The sequence below is a fragment of the Microtus pennsylvanicus genome, chromosome 4 (assembly GCF_037038515.1).
Source record: "Microtus pennsylvanicus isolate mMicPen1 chromosome 4, mMicPen1.hap1, whole genome shotgun sequence".
NCBI classification, from domain to species: domain Eukaryota; kingdom Metazoa; phylum Chordata; class Mammalia; order Rodentia; family Cricetidae; genus Microtus; species Microtus pennsylvanicus.
In genome coordinates, this window is record NC_134582.1 from 100,952,833 (window position 1) to 100,968,770 (window position 15,938).

At 40.2% G+C, this 15,938-nt stretch overlaps 1 protein-coding gene across 1 annotated transcript in view; it reads left to right on the plus strand.

Moving 5' to 3' along the window:
- The window catches only part of Cdkal1 (CDKAL1 threonylcarbamoyladenosine tRNA methylthiotransferase), a 514,315-nt gene that overhangs the window by 221,690 nt on the left and 276,687 nt on the right, over window positions 1-15,938 (plus strand). Inside the window, 1 exon segment of the mRNA XM_075969982.1 lies at window positions 5,539-5,642. Coding sequence (XP_075826097.1) covers window positions 5,539-5,642 — 104 coding nt within the window.

Below are 15,938 nucleotides of genomic sequence, written 5' to 3' on the forward strand. Positions count from 1 at the left end.
CGTTGCTAGTATTTTAGAGGTGTGCAAGGACTGTGTTAAAGGTGGTAGACCACGGTAAAACTTGCTACATGCTTTTGAAGACAACTCCAAGGTCTTTATTTATATGTGTACATGTGTGGAGTCTACACTCTGTATAATAAGAGGAGGTGTCTTATTTTATAAGACTTTTCCCTTTTTCTCCTAGCCGGTATCCTTCATGAACCTGGAGCAAGGCTGGTGGCCCAAATCTTCAGTAGTCCTCCTGTCTTCACCCTGCCACACTGTCTAGTTTATAGTTGCAAAGGTGGCCACACCTAGCTTTTTACATTAAGTGTTGAGGATTTGAACTTAAATTCCCCATTGTTGTTCAGCAAGGGCTCTTACTCAGAAGGCATCTCACCAACTCCAACTATGAGGTTTTTAGAGGCTCTTACAATTAGTCTGTATTCTTACAGAGAGTTATTTTTCAGGTCATTAGAGTAGTACAGAATGCAATTCATGCTTTGGGAATTTCTGATGAGATGGATTGGGTCTAGGACTGGGGTTATAATAGCACAAGCTTAAAGTATTTGAGGTCTTGGGTGTGATGTCCAGCATCAAAGAAAGAAAAGAGGGAAGAAGATCGAGTCTGACTTGGCTCTGTGTAGCTTTGGACACACTTTATAATTCCTTTGAGCTTCAGTTTCCTTTATGAAAGATCCAGATAATGCCTCTTGCATCTTTATTATGTAAAATGCCTAACTTAGTATCTGGCAAGCTTGCAGCAGTCCTCTCTTGTTGTTATTAGATGCCATTCCTACCGAAATCATTTTAAAGGTCTTGAATTTTATGGGTATTGATGGGTACTGGCCATAAGAATAATCCTTTCATGTAAAAGGAACGGAGATGAAATCTTTGGGAGTGAAAATCTATTAATTCAGCCATCTGAAAAAAAGAATGGAGATAACAGGGATGGGGTAAGGGGAACAGAGGTGCAATCTGTATAATGTAATTTTTAGCACACAAGAGAGGGAAGTCCGGAAAGGGCACAATGGAAGATGATACTGAGTTATCCTAGAAACTCAGCCTTTTGGAGAGAATGGGGAGTCAATGATGAGTGTGGAAGGTATCTGCTCTGGTTGGAGAGATGGTTTTAGAAAGCTGAAGACTCCCTGATTCTGCAGCCTCACTTCTGCTGTGTTTCCGGCACTCCATCTTCCTTTGCTTTGGGTTTCAGCCTTGCCAAATAGGCATCTTTTTGTTGCCTGAAGACTTCATCATTCTGCTGATAGCATCTCGTCTGTTTGCTTAACAGTTCAAACACTTGGTCCTTTTCCCTTGGAAAAATCCTTTAAGATCCCAATGAGGAGGCACAGTTGGTGCTGTTTACCAACATGGTCTGTTTCAACCTATATCCTGCGAACAATTTGTTTCTTGGATTTTTCTTTCTCTGTTGCATGATGATAGCTCAGTACAGAATGCTCTTGCCCAGGTAAAGTGGCTTTTCCAATACTTAGCTCTCTCTGAGAGCTTATTGTTTTCTCACACTTGAAGCTTCTAAAAAGATTTTATACTCTACTAACTGATTAAAAATAAGGTAGGATTAAAGTAGATGGAGCAACTACAATGCCCTATTTTAGTAATTAATACTTCAGTCTTAATGCTTTATTCTCAAATATGTTTTGCATATCCAAATTTATTCTCAAGAAACAAGGAGAAGCGGGAACTTAAGTCATATTAGGTTTATCACTCTGTCCCCTCTTCATTAGAAACAGATAATATGGGATATGTTTTGGAGTGTGACTATGGTTTCTAAATTATTACAGAACTTATAGTATCTAATGTTTTTGAAAAGACTATGCTGTTGGGCTTTGTTTTCATTTGCTTCTCATTGTCAAGTATTGAGTCAGTATGTTATCATGTGTTCCAATCTTTTGGAATATCGTGATTTTTGAACCTTCATTGTTATTTCATTTGTTTAGTTTATGTAGTCTAAAAATATTCTACTGCATATGTTCTCCCAGGCTCTGGGGTTGCAGTGCTGAGTTCAATCTAATCTCTCTGCTCTTGAGCCAACGGCCAGCTCACAGATGTGTAGGTGTGTTGGGCTTTCTCTTCTGTTACCACAGCCAGGGTTTTTGCAGGGTTTCCTGCATCCTTGCAGCTCAGTGGCCACCTCAGTTTGGTTTTGGCTTTTAGCAGTTAGCCTTCAAAGATCTTTTGTTTTCTGACAGTTGAAGAAACTGGCTCGGAGTTCCTACTCTTGGACAGTTGTTTAATTGCTTAAGGACAATTGAAACGGTCTATCATGAATTCCCTTATTTTAAAGGAGGTTTGAAGTGTTGAAATTATTGCTCAGCACAGGTCCTGGTGACTGCAAGAAAGAAAAAAACTGTTTTGAAACATCAAAAAAGCTCATTCTTTTCTGCTTTGGCACTGTGTTTTGTCTCTCTAACAGACCCCTCCTATTAGTTAGACATAAGACTGCTGCCCGAGTTGGTCCTGTTGTGGCTTGCTTCCAGAAGTGTGCACTTTAGAATTGTTAAGTTTAAGGTTCCTATCATTAGAAAGCTTTTGTTTTTGTGTTGACAGATGAGAATGAATCTGTCTTATGCTTTGAAAATTTAGGTCTGAAAATGCCTCCTCCACAACTTGGGGAAGCAGCCGAGAGAAGGGCACTCTGCATTCCTAATGGAGGATTCCTATTTCCTGGCCCTTTTGACTACTAGGAACGTTTTGCTATATTACTTATTTCCACTTTTAGCACATTTTCATAGGCTGGTTTTTGTGGAGGGGCTGTGCTTCTACCATTATTGAGTAATTTTTGCTTTGATTTTATTTTATTTTTGGGTTTTTGTTTTTGTTTTTTTTGTTTTTTGTTTTTTTTGAGACAGGGTTTCTCTGTAGCTTTGGAGCCTGTCCTGGAACTAGCTCTTGTTAATTTTAAACCAGGCCATTCTCAGGGCATCTCTTCTGCAGAGTTTGACATACCTGTCACCTGGTAATCTAAACTTAATACAGTTCCTGGTGTTAACACTAGTTGCACAAAACACCCTAGTGGCCAACAGTAAAAACTTTTCTACATGGTTTACCTGTATCAATTCACCTGCGTTTTGTTTTAAACACTACTTTCTCCTTTCTTCTTCCCATTTTCCCTTCCCTACCATTTCCTCTGACGTGGTATCCCATAAGGAGCAGCCCTAATCACAGGTCTTAGTGGCCTCTCTCAAGATGACCCTTGGGCTTCTCAGTGCCCTTTATCTGGACGGAACAAAGAAAGGAGTGTTGATGGAGCTGCGGGCCTGCGTTTTGTCCCGCCTGGCTCCTGCATGGCTAGCTTATGCCCCGAAATAACAACACACAAATTGTATTCTTTTAAACGCTGCTTGGCCCATTATATCTAGCCTCTTCTCGGCTAACTCTCACACCTGGACTAGCCCATTTCTAATAATGTGTGTAGCACCCCAAGGTGCGCTTACCGGGAAGATTCTAGCCTATGTCCATCCTGGGTCGGAGCTTCATTGCGTCTGCCCCAGTGAGGAGAGCTATCGAGTCCGAGCTCACTTCCTCTTCCTCCCAGCATTCTGTTCTGTTTACTCCACCCACCTATGTTCTAACCTATGAGGGCCAAGCAGTTTCTTTATTTTTTAACCAATGACCTTCCTCCATCATTTCCTCTTTTTCTGTTTAAACAAAAAAAAAGGAAGGCTTTAACTTTAACATAGCAAAATTACATATAACAAAACAGTTATCAAGTAAAAATTATAATATTTACATTTATTTTCTCTTTATCATAACTAAGGAAAATTATAACTATAACTAACTATTCTTCAACTCCATCAAAGACTCCAGAAAGATACAATATTACCTAAGCAAACAAGAAATAAGCAACTTTAAACTCTAGAAATGACAGAGACATCTCGCTGCCTGGACAGTCACCCAAAGTTTCTCTGTACCACTGCACGAGGACCGTCTTTCTTCCTGTATATGTATATGTAGTGAGGATGCTTTCTGTTGTTGTTTTGGGTGCTTGTTTTTTGTTTGTGATACTGGAATTCTGGAAGTGGAAACCAGAGCCTCATTTCTGCTAAACAAAGCTCTACCACCCCACCCCAGGGATGCCTGATGCACATTTGTTATAGGACATAAATTCATACATAGAATTGACATCTAGCATGGTGGAATTTGAACCTGAGCTGTTCTCTAACTTTGGGCTATTCACTTGTCTTACTTTTTGAGGTTGATTCCCATTCTGTGTGGTGGACATTGTTGATAATATGTTCTGCACCTCCCCATCCCCCACCCCCACTGTACAGACAAGGCTAAAGGAGCTCCTGTGTGCCTAGTCTAACATTTCTCTTCAGTCAGGGGGGAACAGAAGGGCTATCCTCTCTTTACAGCACAGCTAAGCATCATTTTTCTAACATTGCAGAAGGCCCTCAATTGTTAAACTAAATGTAAAGTACTTGGGAGGAACAGTGTTGAAATGTCACGATCAGTGGTTGGTTAAATAGTAAAACACCTTTCAAAGCGTACATGTTTCTGTTACCTAGAATTACATGCACAACTGTCAGACATCAAGCTTATTGTTGGCTTAACTATTAAGGAGAGTGATTCATATATTTTTCACAGTTATATACCAGTACAATCATCTTGGTAACATTTATCAAATTTTGTTTTTTATAGTATGAAAATTTAAAGCATTTGTGTATTAATGATCTTTTGAGGGCCTTATTCCTTAAAGTGGATACTGAATCACTGAGGAAAGACAACTTCTATTTTGTTCAGTGTTTTTAGATTTTTATCTTTTTATATATTAAAAATTTTCTTTTATTTGGTAATCTTATTTAAATTGCATTTCAAAACTGAAAGAACCAGTATTCTAGTGTGGACAGGTAACTTCTTACCCGTGCCTGAGCACTGCTGGGCCATGAATCAGTTTTACATCTGCACAGTACCCTTGTCATCTTGTTTGTTTTCTCTTCCAGTGTAGCTCCCAGAATGCTCACAGCAGCGTCTTAATATTTTTCTCTTTGAGAGGAAAATAATCTGAAAATTTCCGAAAGTCTCCACTTTTATAAAAATGCTGTTCCCTGTTCATTTAATGTTAAGTCATTACTTAAAAGTTCAGTGGATAAGCTAATATTCCATAAAAGCTGCATATAAGTAATACTAAAAAATTTCTAGTTATTTGATGGCCAAATAAATACTGGTAGTTTACAAAAACTAGGCGCTTTGTGTTGGCTTTCCTTTGATTAATCATGGGGTTTATAAACTTGGGTTCGCATAGATACATGTGTTTAATCATCTAAAATATTTATAAACTTTGCTTGTACATTTGTGTGTTGAGGATAATCTGTGGCTTTCTGTGATCATTCTCTCTCAGATAAAAGTCACAAGGATTATCAGCTGTGCTCCTCATGGAGGTTAAATATGAATCATGTAGATAATTTATTTTGTATCTCATATAAATTAAGCAAATGTTACTAAAATGTCACTGCACTGTTTGTTTTGCCTGTCAGTTTATGTATGCCGCGACTTTAAGTTTTTGAGCCTCATTTATTGCTACCATTTGAACAGGTGTCTCAATGCTTGTACCTACTGCAAAACTAAACATGCCAGAGGAAACCTGGCCAGTTATCCCATTGATGAACTTGTAGAGAGAGCCAAGCAGTCCTTTCAAGGTAAGACTTTCTAGAATTATGTGTGAAGTCAGTCGCCTTAAGAAGTCATATTCGTCTTCTAAGCAATTCTGCTTTTAAAATGGTTCAAGTTTCTTTAGCTGTCTGAAGCTTAATTGTGTCTCCTCAGCTAACAGAGGATAGTATCAGATTAATCATCCAGGCTGTGTTTATTTTAATTATGGTCCTGTATGACTTTTCCAGTTAATCACTCTCAGGTAAACAACACATTGCAGCACCACCCATATCTAGGTATAGAAAAGGGAAAATAGGGGATGAATGAGTGAAAGAAATCAGTCATCAGTCAGTCAGTCTGTCAGTCGGTCAGTCCATCAGTCCTTCAGTCAGTCAGTCAGTCCGTCAGTCCGTCAGTCAGTCATCAGTCAGTCAGTCATCAGTCAGTCAGTCAGTCATCAGTCAGTCAGTCAGTCCGTCAGTCAGTCATCAGTCAGTCAGTCATCAGTCAGTCCGTCTGTCCGTCAGTCAGTCAGTCAGTCAGTCATCAGTCAGTCCGTCTGTCCGTCAGTCAGTCCGTCTGTCCGTCAGTCAGTCCGTCAGTCAGCCATCATCTACACAGCTCTGGATTTTGTTCGGACTTTTGTGGGGTGAATGAGATCCACAGCTGTGGGTCCTGGGAGTAGTGGCACTGGGCAGAGCCCTGAGAAGAACAGCCTGCCTGGGCTGTCCTGCCCTAGGAATCAGTGCCCCCTGCCCTCGGCAAATAGCAAGGCTTATCTTTAACATGAGTCATGGTTGTTTTGACACATAACTGCTTAAACCATGAACTTCCTCTTTTTTCTTTGTTTTTAATCTGTCTATATAACATGGTGTGTTTTTACACCCAACATTCAGAATGTCTGTTGTCTCCTCATCTTGTGGCTTAATAGTTACTGGCAATGTACTTTTCCTTTTAGCAAGAAACTTGGAAAACTGCATTCAGCACTTAAACCTGAATGTCACAATGTTTGCATTCCAAACACATTTCTTCATTCAGTCTATTTAAAGCTCTCATCAACAGGAATTTGGAATGTTTCATATAATAGAGAAAAACATACCCTTGGTTCATTTATTGACATAAAAGCCAACTTTTTAACCATTTGTTTTATCTTACTCCTTTGCTGTGTTCACATTGAGCAGGTGCTGATAAGAAGCAAAGGGAGGTTGTTGGGCTTTGGTTACACTGTGTTTTCTGTGTCAGTTTTGTTTGTTTGTTCTGGGGAAACCATGGAGATTGTCTTTTTTGCAGCAGGATTCCTGGAAGCAATTTTCAGAAGGGGCACACGTTTGGATAGAAACTTTCTCTGTGCACTTGGTCATCTTGGCTGGTAGTTTTGGCTGGTGCTTGCCTTTCCATGTGTCTGTTTGATGATGGGGATATCAAGTGTGTCTGATCTATGAACCAACCACTATAGTTGGAATTTTCATTGGGCTGCCCACCGGCTCCCAAATAAAGACCTGGAGCTTTATTATTAATTATGAGCAACCTTAGCTTAGACTTGTTCCGCTAGCTCTTTTAACTGATGTAACCTGTTTGTATCGTCTATGTCTTCCCTCGGGGCTTTTTACCTTTCTTTCATTCTTGGTGTCCTACTTTCCTGCTTCCTTTGTGTCTGGCTGGCTTATAGTGTCTTTTCCTTTTCTTTAATCCTCACGCCTAAATGAATACCTTCTCCTACTTACTTTCCCTGCCTGGAAGTTCCACCAATACCTCCTGTCTTGCTATTGGCCATTCCGCTGTTTATTAGATGAATCAGGTGCCTTTGGCAGGCAAGGCTAAACAGCAACACATCTTTACTTAATTCAACAAGTATGCCACAACATAAAGAAACACAGCATATTTTTTATATAATTAAACAAATGCAACACATGTTTGCACGGTTAAATATTCTGTAATGAACCACTGTTAATTATAAGTTATAGGAGGCGGTACTTCTCAACATTATGAAATTCCACAGACTTTTAAAAACCTATCTCATTTCACTTGAAAAAAGGTGAAAAATATAAAACAACAACATGGCTATTTAAGCGTAAAGAATTATCTTCATTCCTTCATAATTGATCCTTACTGTTGATAGCATTGCATCATGACTTTATACGAACCCACTCATGTTTCATACATAATTTAAGAAAAGGAGACATGAATTTTAGAAATTGGTTAGGGAACTTTTGTAATTGCTTCCAGCTCAGCAATCTGATTTCTCTTCTGAGCAGCACAAGGCAGTTTCTTCTCTGGTTAATTGGTAGTATCAGCTGTGCAGGGCTGGGCTAGTGCCTCAGCTTATCCAAGATTAGCAGCAGTTAGTGGCTGCTTATGAAGAAAGTTCCAGAAAATGGTGCCATTTTTGTCATTATTTATTTGTGTGTTATTTTTATTCTCAACTGGATTTTGGCACTGTAGGCTTCAAACTTATTGTCTTGGTATCAATATCTTAAGTATTGAAGCTGGGACCCTGGGTCTTAGGTGGCTGAGTCATTTGACTGGCTTATGGCCTTGTTCCTGTAGCACTGCGGCCCTTCTCCTTGCTAAGGGAACCGCTGTGTGCAGGAGGGCTGCTGTAGGCAGTTTGGAGTTGAAACTCTGTCCAACCTCTCCAAGCTGCAGTTTCTCCTCACTGCCAAATTAGCTTTATCTGTTGTAAGAATTCTAGACATGTGTAAGCTGCTGGCTGTGTGAAAAAGAATGAAGCAGGTATGTTCCTTACAGTAAAGGCATTTCAAACGAATCCAAGAGGAGAAACTGAATTTCGGTAGAACATTGTAGCGTCTGTTACAGAAGTAAATGACTGTGATCCAACCGCAGGCTTTATTTTTGCTTTAAAATGTGTTTTATGAGAAAATTCTCTATAGATAAGTTATGTAATATGACAGTCACTTTTCATTTTCTAATTTAGAAAAATGCAAATTTTTGTCCCATCACAGGACATAGCTTTGCAAGGTGGCACCATACACACATCGATTAGGTAGCGTTGTTTGTTTCTGCAAAGAACCATGAAGCTTAGGGTCACATAATATTCTAAAGTCTGCATTTTCAAATCACGAAAGATAATCTCACAGGCAGCATAATAGAAGAAATGTCACTTTTTATTTCTATGTCTTATTTATTCTTTAATAACTCATGTGTCTTTGAGCTATAACCATTCTACCATGATTTAGAAGGCTTACCCCACTATGGGCAACAATCATGGGTCTGTGACGAGTTTCTCAAAGAAGAAATGTAAGTATGCTATCAGTGAACTCTGCTATCAGTACAGATACATTTCCTGTCCTTAAGATGGTGCTTTCCCTCCTCCCCGCCTCTCCTCTCCCTTGCCTTTCCCTCCTTTTCTTTCAGCACCCCCCCCCCCCTTTGAGACAAGGTCTTGCTGTTTAGATCATTGAGCTTGCTATGTGGACCAGGCCTGGCTTCAACCCTGTAGCAGTCTTCTTGCTTCTGCCCTCAGAGTGCCAGAATTACAGAGATGTGCCACCACAGCCTGTTTCTGTGGCCTTTTCTTTCTTTCCTTTTCTAATTTTGTTTAATGGCTTCTGCGTGCCAGTAATACAAATGATTTTTCTTTAAAAAAAAAAAAAACAACAACCTTGTGTAGACTAGGATTAGAAACCAGGTTTCCTCTTATGCAATAGAACATACGATAAGTATGTAATTTCTCCCTAGTAGCATATTCATGAAATGTTTCATGTGTATAAAACAATCAATTTCCTGTCTCTGTAGCGAATGTGCATAACTACAGGCCACTGAAAAGCAGGTGGTACTCAGAAGAGAAAGTGCACGAGCCCGGGAACCATTCTAGATAAATGGCTCCTGAGTGTGGATTTGCCCCTCCTCCATTCGCCTGCCGAAAGGGCACCTGTTAACTTCTGAACAAGGCAGCGTTGAAGTCAAGACTCTATCTCATAAACATCGGCCTTCATTTCTCTCGTACATAAAGTGTGTGCATACTTAGTTGGTTTCTTAGTTGCTTTTCTTTTTTACACCCACTTTAATCTTCTAGGCGTTTTTCAGTGACCCTTTTTACTTTCTCAGTGGTTTTCAGTTTTGAGACAGGTCTGTATTTGTGTGTTGGGAAATTGTCCTCCCTACCTCCCCCCTGCTGAGTCAGGATTCTTTTTCTCTTTAATAAAATCATAGGGATTAGCTGGAGTTGTGGTCCCTGGGCTGGGATTGCTGGGTCCCTTGTAGCTGCATTTTTAGATATCTAGAAAAACATGTCAAGTAGTGACCAGGACTTTGTCGGGGCCAGATTGCATTCACAGGCTGCTGTTTTCCAGGATATTTGTATCGATTTTCTCCAGCAGCTAATCAATCAGTTTCAGTTGTGTTCTCGATGGAGCAAACCTTTGTGTGTGTGCAGGGTGAGTGGTGTGGAAACAGTGCCTTCCATTTCTGTCTCTGAATCAAAACGTGGGGATGATGGATGGGCTGTTTTCACAGTTATCGTGTGCTTTCTAGATCTCATTTGTGTGTTGCCGCCCCCACCCCTTTCTGCCCTCATAAATCTGAAAAGCCCTCGCTATGTAAGTGGCATTAACCAGTTACAGACATAATGTAAATTATGATGAAGCATTCAGAACAGGAAGACAATTTTTTTACGCCTAGTGATTTCAGGATTACTGTTGAAATTTTAAAAATCAAATTCCGAGCTGAAGGCTGGCAAAGAACACAGCCTGTTATGGTTAAGTTTAATGTGAAAAGCAAAGAGGAGACATTGCTTCCTGCTATGTTGAGTAGTTAATGCTGGGAGCAATATTGGATTTTCTGTTGTATTATCCAAATTGCTCAGTTGTGGAGCTTACATGAAGCCCCCATTTGACTATCACCTCTAGTCATGATTACTGTATAATGATTTTGCCTCAGTATCAAAAAGGGACCAATAATGGCATTCTATTAATTTATGTGGCAGTTAAATATCTAATTCCCTTATCTTTTCATTTGTGCAATATTCAAATAAAATAATCAAGTAAATGTCTCCTATAGATTACATTCATTTGCTATACATTGTCAACTCTAGAAGGAATTTAAGTACCCCACATTAAATGATTATATGTAATGAACTATGAAAATGAAAGCGGCATAAAGCAGCTTTCTGTGAAAAACGCAAGATAATTTTACTAACCCGGGAATCCTGATCTGTCTAGAAAAACAGGGAAAGAGAAAGTTTCATAGTTTCATGAACACACGAAGGCAAAATCTATAGTGTACTGTGAGACAGGTGCATGTTTGTAGGGTCGCAAGACTCACCTGGGTCGTTTATCATCATCCAGATAGGTCCGAAGATACAGCTGACAGTTATTGAGTACTTACTCTGCACAGTGTAGGGATTAAAAAGATTAAAACCACATGGACTGTGTTTCAAGGCGCTCCTCTTTGTTTACGGAAGAGGGTACCAAGTGGGAAGTACTGAGGCAAGGTCTCACCTAGCCCTTAGCAGGCCTATAACTTGCTATGTAGTCTGGGACGATCTTGTACTTCTGATCCTCTTGCCTCTGCTGTCAAAATGCTGGCATTTGGACATATATCACTATGCCTGATTTTGTAATGATGAAAATTAAACTATACAGAACCATGAAGTAAGTCTTAGGATAAGAGCTCATTGACCTTTGTTTTAAATTTACAGAAGAACCTTTGGAGTTTGGATACATACCTGAATATCTAGAGTGGTGTCAGCAAACTGGCAACCTTTATGTCTGTCTCCAACTTCCTTAACGCTGCCAATCCCTTCAGTCAGACTACCCAACAATGGTCTCTGTGTAAAATCTTGCTGCCTGCTAGCCCTGGGTGATCAGCCATGGTCATGTCTGGCTCTTAACACCCAAGATACCGTTTGGGATCTTGGACGTTATATTACGCTAGCCGTCTATGAGAAAGAAACCCTGGTGTGGTCCTGAGTTAAAGTGACCGTTGGAACCATATGGCTACTGCTGTATTCACTCAACACATATTTCTTGAGCATTTGTTGCAAGCAGTTTGTATTTCTGCTCATAGGCTCAAGCCTCAGAAAAGCTATGTTTTCAAGAGAGTATATTTAGTGCCCGGTGCCTTTTGTAGAAGACGTTAGGTTCAAGCATATCTGGTGGCAAGTATGGGTTTGATCTGTGCCTTGTAAATGTTGGGTGAGTGTCTCACATAGAAATGATCATGCATCCTGTAATTCCATGTATAGCTTGGGGCCTGTAAGGAAAATGTGGCATCGAAAACCCATTTCAGAACAAACAAGAAATGCCCCTTGGCTTCAGGTGTTCATCTAGTGAATTAATTGAATACAGAGTTGATTTTATGACACAGATGTTTAGTGGTGATGGCTTTCCTGCTTTCCTAGATTTATAGCTGAGAAGTTAGTGTGGAGGCTCATTTGCTAACAGTTCCCACGTATCTACTGTTTTATGAAGCAGGTATGCACACTTAACTCCACACTAATGTACATAAATACACATTGCTTTGGTTTTGCACTTTCTTAACAGCATTCTGCAAGTTATCCTGGGTGACAGTAGGACACACATCTCCCCAGGGGCATGGATTGAGACTGCTCTGTTTCTGGGATACTTTTGGTAAACTTTGAAAGCTGTAAGTTGGACTGGAAGGTTGTTTAGGGGAATGCTAACCGCCCTGGAAAAATGTGAGAGCGATCCTGTTACCTGATGGTTTTTGAACCTGACCTTCGTGGGATGTTTTCTGGGAAGAAGCACTATTCTGGGCTGCCAACAACTCATGCTTGTTCTGCAGAGTCTGCAGTTTCTCACACTGGCTGTCAGTTCATTTCATTTGAAAACTTATTAAATTTCTTCTCCTGCTCCCGTGGATATTAAATTGCCGTAAACACCCTTACACAATGTCACGTACGGTGAGCACAATTTTCTACATGAAAAACAATGTTTGTTAGTGGGACCTTGGCTGTCTGCAAAGGTTATAAATTCCTGTATCTCTTTTTATTTGTTGCCCTCCATATGCTCTTTATATCTCTTGGTCAGTCCTAGCACATTTCTTACTGCTTGTGATATAGGAAAAAGCTTGATTTAGGTTACAGACTTGGAAGCACATGCCCTTTAATGCGTCATTTCTGATAGCATTAACAAGAGGAGGGTGGAAGCCAGAGGGTTAGAAAATCCAACAGTGACAATGTAGTTGAGTAAGAGAAAGCTGATGAATAAATGAATTTATTGATTAAGGAAATGAGTGATTATACAATTACACATTGCACGCATGTGCTTGCGTGTGTGCGTGTGTGTGCGTGTGTGTGCGTGTGTGTGCGTGTGTGTGTGTGAGTGTGTGTGTGTGTGTAGGTGGTAGTAGAGATCCAACTCAGAGCCCTGAGAACTCTAGGCTTTACCACTGCCCTACATTCTTACAGTTAGTTATTTTTTAAAAAATAATTCTTTGAGAATGTCACACAGTGTACTTTGATTATATTTGCACCTGCCTCAACTTCTCACAGACCCAATCCTCCTTTTCTATCCAGCCAACTTTGTGCCCTCAAACAACAATTAACTAACAAGCCAGTAGGTTCAACTTGTGTGGTCCATATGTTTCTGAGTGTGGGTGTGTAGCTGGAATGTATTCAACCTACCAGAGCTATACCCTTAAAGGAAACTGAGTCTCCCTCTCACGGCAGCTGTGAATTGCCAGTAGCTCCATAGATGGGAGTGGGCTTTTCTCCCTCTCTGCCCCTCCATGCTGGGATTTTCGTTTGGCTTGTGATTGCACAGTCTTGTGCGTGCTGCCACAAGCATTGTGAATTCACATCTGGGATTGCCCTTTTGTATCTGGAAAACCCAATTTCTTGTGATTTTTCTACTGCCTCCATCTCTTGCAGTCTTTTCCATCCCTTTTCTGAAGTGATGCCTGCACCTTAGGAGGAGGAGGCATATAGATGCCCCATTTAGGGCAGAACACTCTGCAATCTCTTACTCTCAACACCTTGGCCAGTTGTTGGTCTTTGAAGTAATCACCATTTACTGCAATAAGAAACTCTCTGATGAGCGTGGAGAGTTGCACTAATGTGTGGGCATGGTAATACAGCCTTAGGAGTCATTATATACTGTGTTGTCTTAGCAGAGCAGTAGACGCAGGAGCTCTCCTAGGCTACGTGAACTGTCTAGCCACAGGTTCTTGGCTCCCACCATAGTGCCAAGTATGAGTTCCATCTTGTTGAGTAGGTCTCCTACCAAGCACGAAGATTCCGACGACATTTGTACCATTACTGCACCAGCACCATGTCTTGCCAGGCAAGGTTATTTAATTTGCTGGGCAGAGTTTGAAGACAACTTTTCTCTCCTCTGGCAGTGTGTATAACTCCTTTCAAATCATGAAAGCTAGCATGACTTTATTTATATGTTGAGTTTCTAGTTAAGGAAAGTAAATAATGTTGAGTTAGTAGCTATGCATGTGAGTTTTAAACTCGGGATAAATTTGGACTCTAGATTTGGTTGAAGTGTGAATGTCTGGCCACATTCGTAACCCAGTAGCTTTGTGGTCAGCCTGGTACTGTGCGTTTTCCTCGAATGAATCACCACACTTTACCTGAGAGGAAAGTGGTGATGGCAACCACACCTCGCAGCTTTGTTTGGGGAAGTATCCTGATTAGCTAATGCCACCATTTGATCAAAACAGTGAAATAATGAAGAAATTTACTGTTTATGTGCAGTGACAAAAATCTGATCTGAATTTTCCCATATAATAGGTGTAAATCTGCTCTATTATTCCAATGTTAGGCCTGCTGTATTCTTTCAGTTGTGCTGCTACGATAAAATACCGCAGACTACTAGATGTGGTGGTAGATATCTGGAGTCCCGTCTATGTAAGGGCAGAGGTGGGAGGATTACTTGCATTTCAGAGTTCAAAGCCAGACTGGACAACTTAGTAAGACACTATCACAAAAACATACAAAGTAGCAGGGAGTTCCAGTCCTACACACCATTAATACCAGCACTGCACAGAGAGAGGCAAGTAGATCTCTGTGAGTTCAAGGTCAGCCTAGTCTTCACAGTGAGTTCCAAGCCAACCAACCAGAGCTATACAGCAAGATCCTGTCTTGTAAGCAAAACAAACAACACAAACCTGGTAGTTTACAAAGAACAGAATTATTTATTTATATTTCTGAAAACTGGCAGTCCAGAATTTGCTGACAGTCTGATAGGACCCAGTTTCTATTTCTGGTGGCACCTTGTTGCTCTGGAGTTAGTGATTGAAGGGAAGGAAAAGGAGCCCCTAAAGCCTTCCCTGCTCCTAAAACCCCATCTTTTAATGACATACAAGCTTTAATTTGAATTTTGCATCATAGTACCAGTTGTCCATTCTTTATGGGAACTTTTAGACTACAGATTTCACAAATCTATTCCAAAAGATTCTGTTGGTCCGCCAGGTACTTGCTCTGGTCTGAATGCTTGTAAACTTTGAGAATCCCTATTCCTGTTAAATCCCTAATGATGTTATTAGGAGGTTGTATTGGGGAGTAACTAGTCCATGAGCACAGATGGTTGTGATGCCTGTAAGTGAGGCCTGGCTGAGACAGATACTTGCCGCATAAACCCTGCTATGTTTGAGAAAGCAGCCAGAGGCCTCATTTCTGAAGTAGAGCATTAATCTCCCTTCATCAGATGCTGAAGTTGCTGGCCCCTTTTTGTGGCCTCCCAGCATTCTGGACCTGTGAGTAATAAATATATGCTGTTTTTAAATTACTTATTCTAAGACACATTGTAACAGCTGTCTGAATAGACTAAGGGTGCTATATGCTAGGAAATGTCTGTTTTAAAACTCCACAAGTTTGCGAGTCAATGCCTAGATCATTTCCATGCCTAGCTTTTAATTTTACCAAATTTTTCTTCCTTAAATATCATGTATTTTGATGAGGATGAGTTGATTCTTTGAAAGCAGAATTTCTTATAATTAGCAGAATCAAGAGACCTTTAACTCCTTTAAACGTGGTTTATAAAACAAACATGCCTTATATTATGGAAATAATCCCTTAATCAGTGTTAATGAACTAATTAGACTTGTATTAATTGCTTTTCTGTTTCTGTAAAAAGACACCATGACTAAGGCAACTTATAAAAATAAGAGTTTCTTCTGCCTTATGGTTCCAAAAGGATAAGAACCCATCATGCAGCAGGAAGCTGAGAGATAGCATCTTCAACTACAAACACAAAGCAGAGACCCAAGCCCTGGCTGCACCCTCTTCTCACCTTAGTCAACGCAACAGTTCTCTCCTGGTCACTTTGTGTTTGTGTACACACTTAAGTACACATGTATAGGATATATACATACATATGTACTTCTACTATCTTTTGAGATGAAATCTTTCTTTG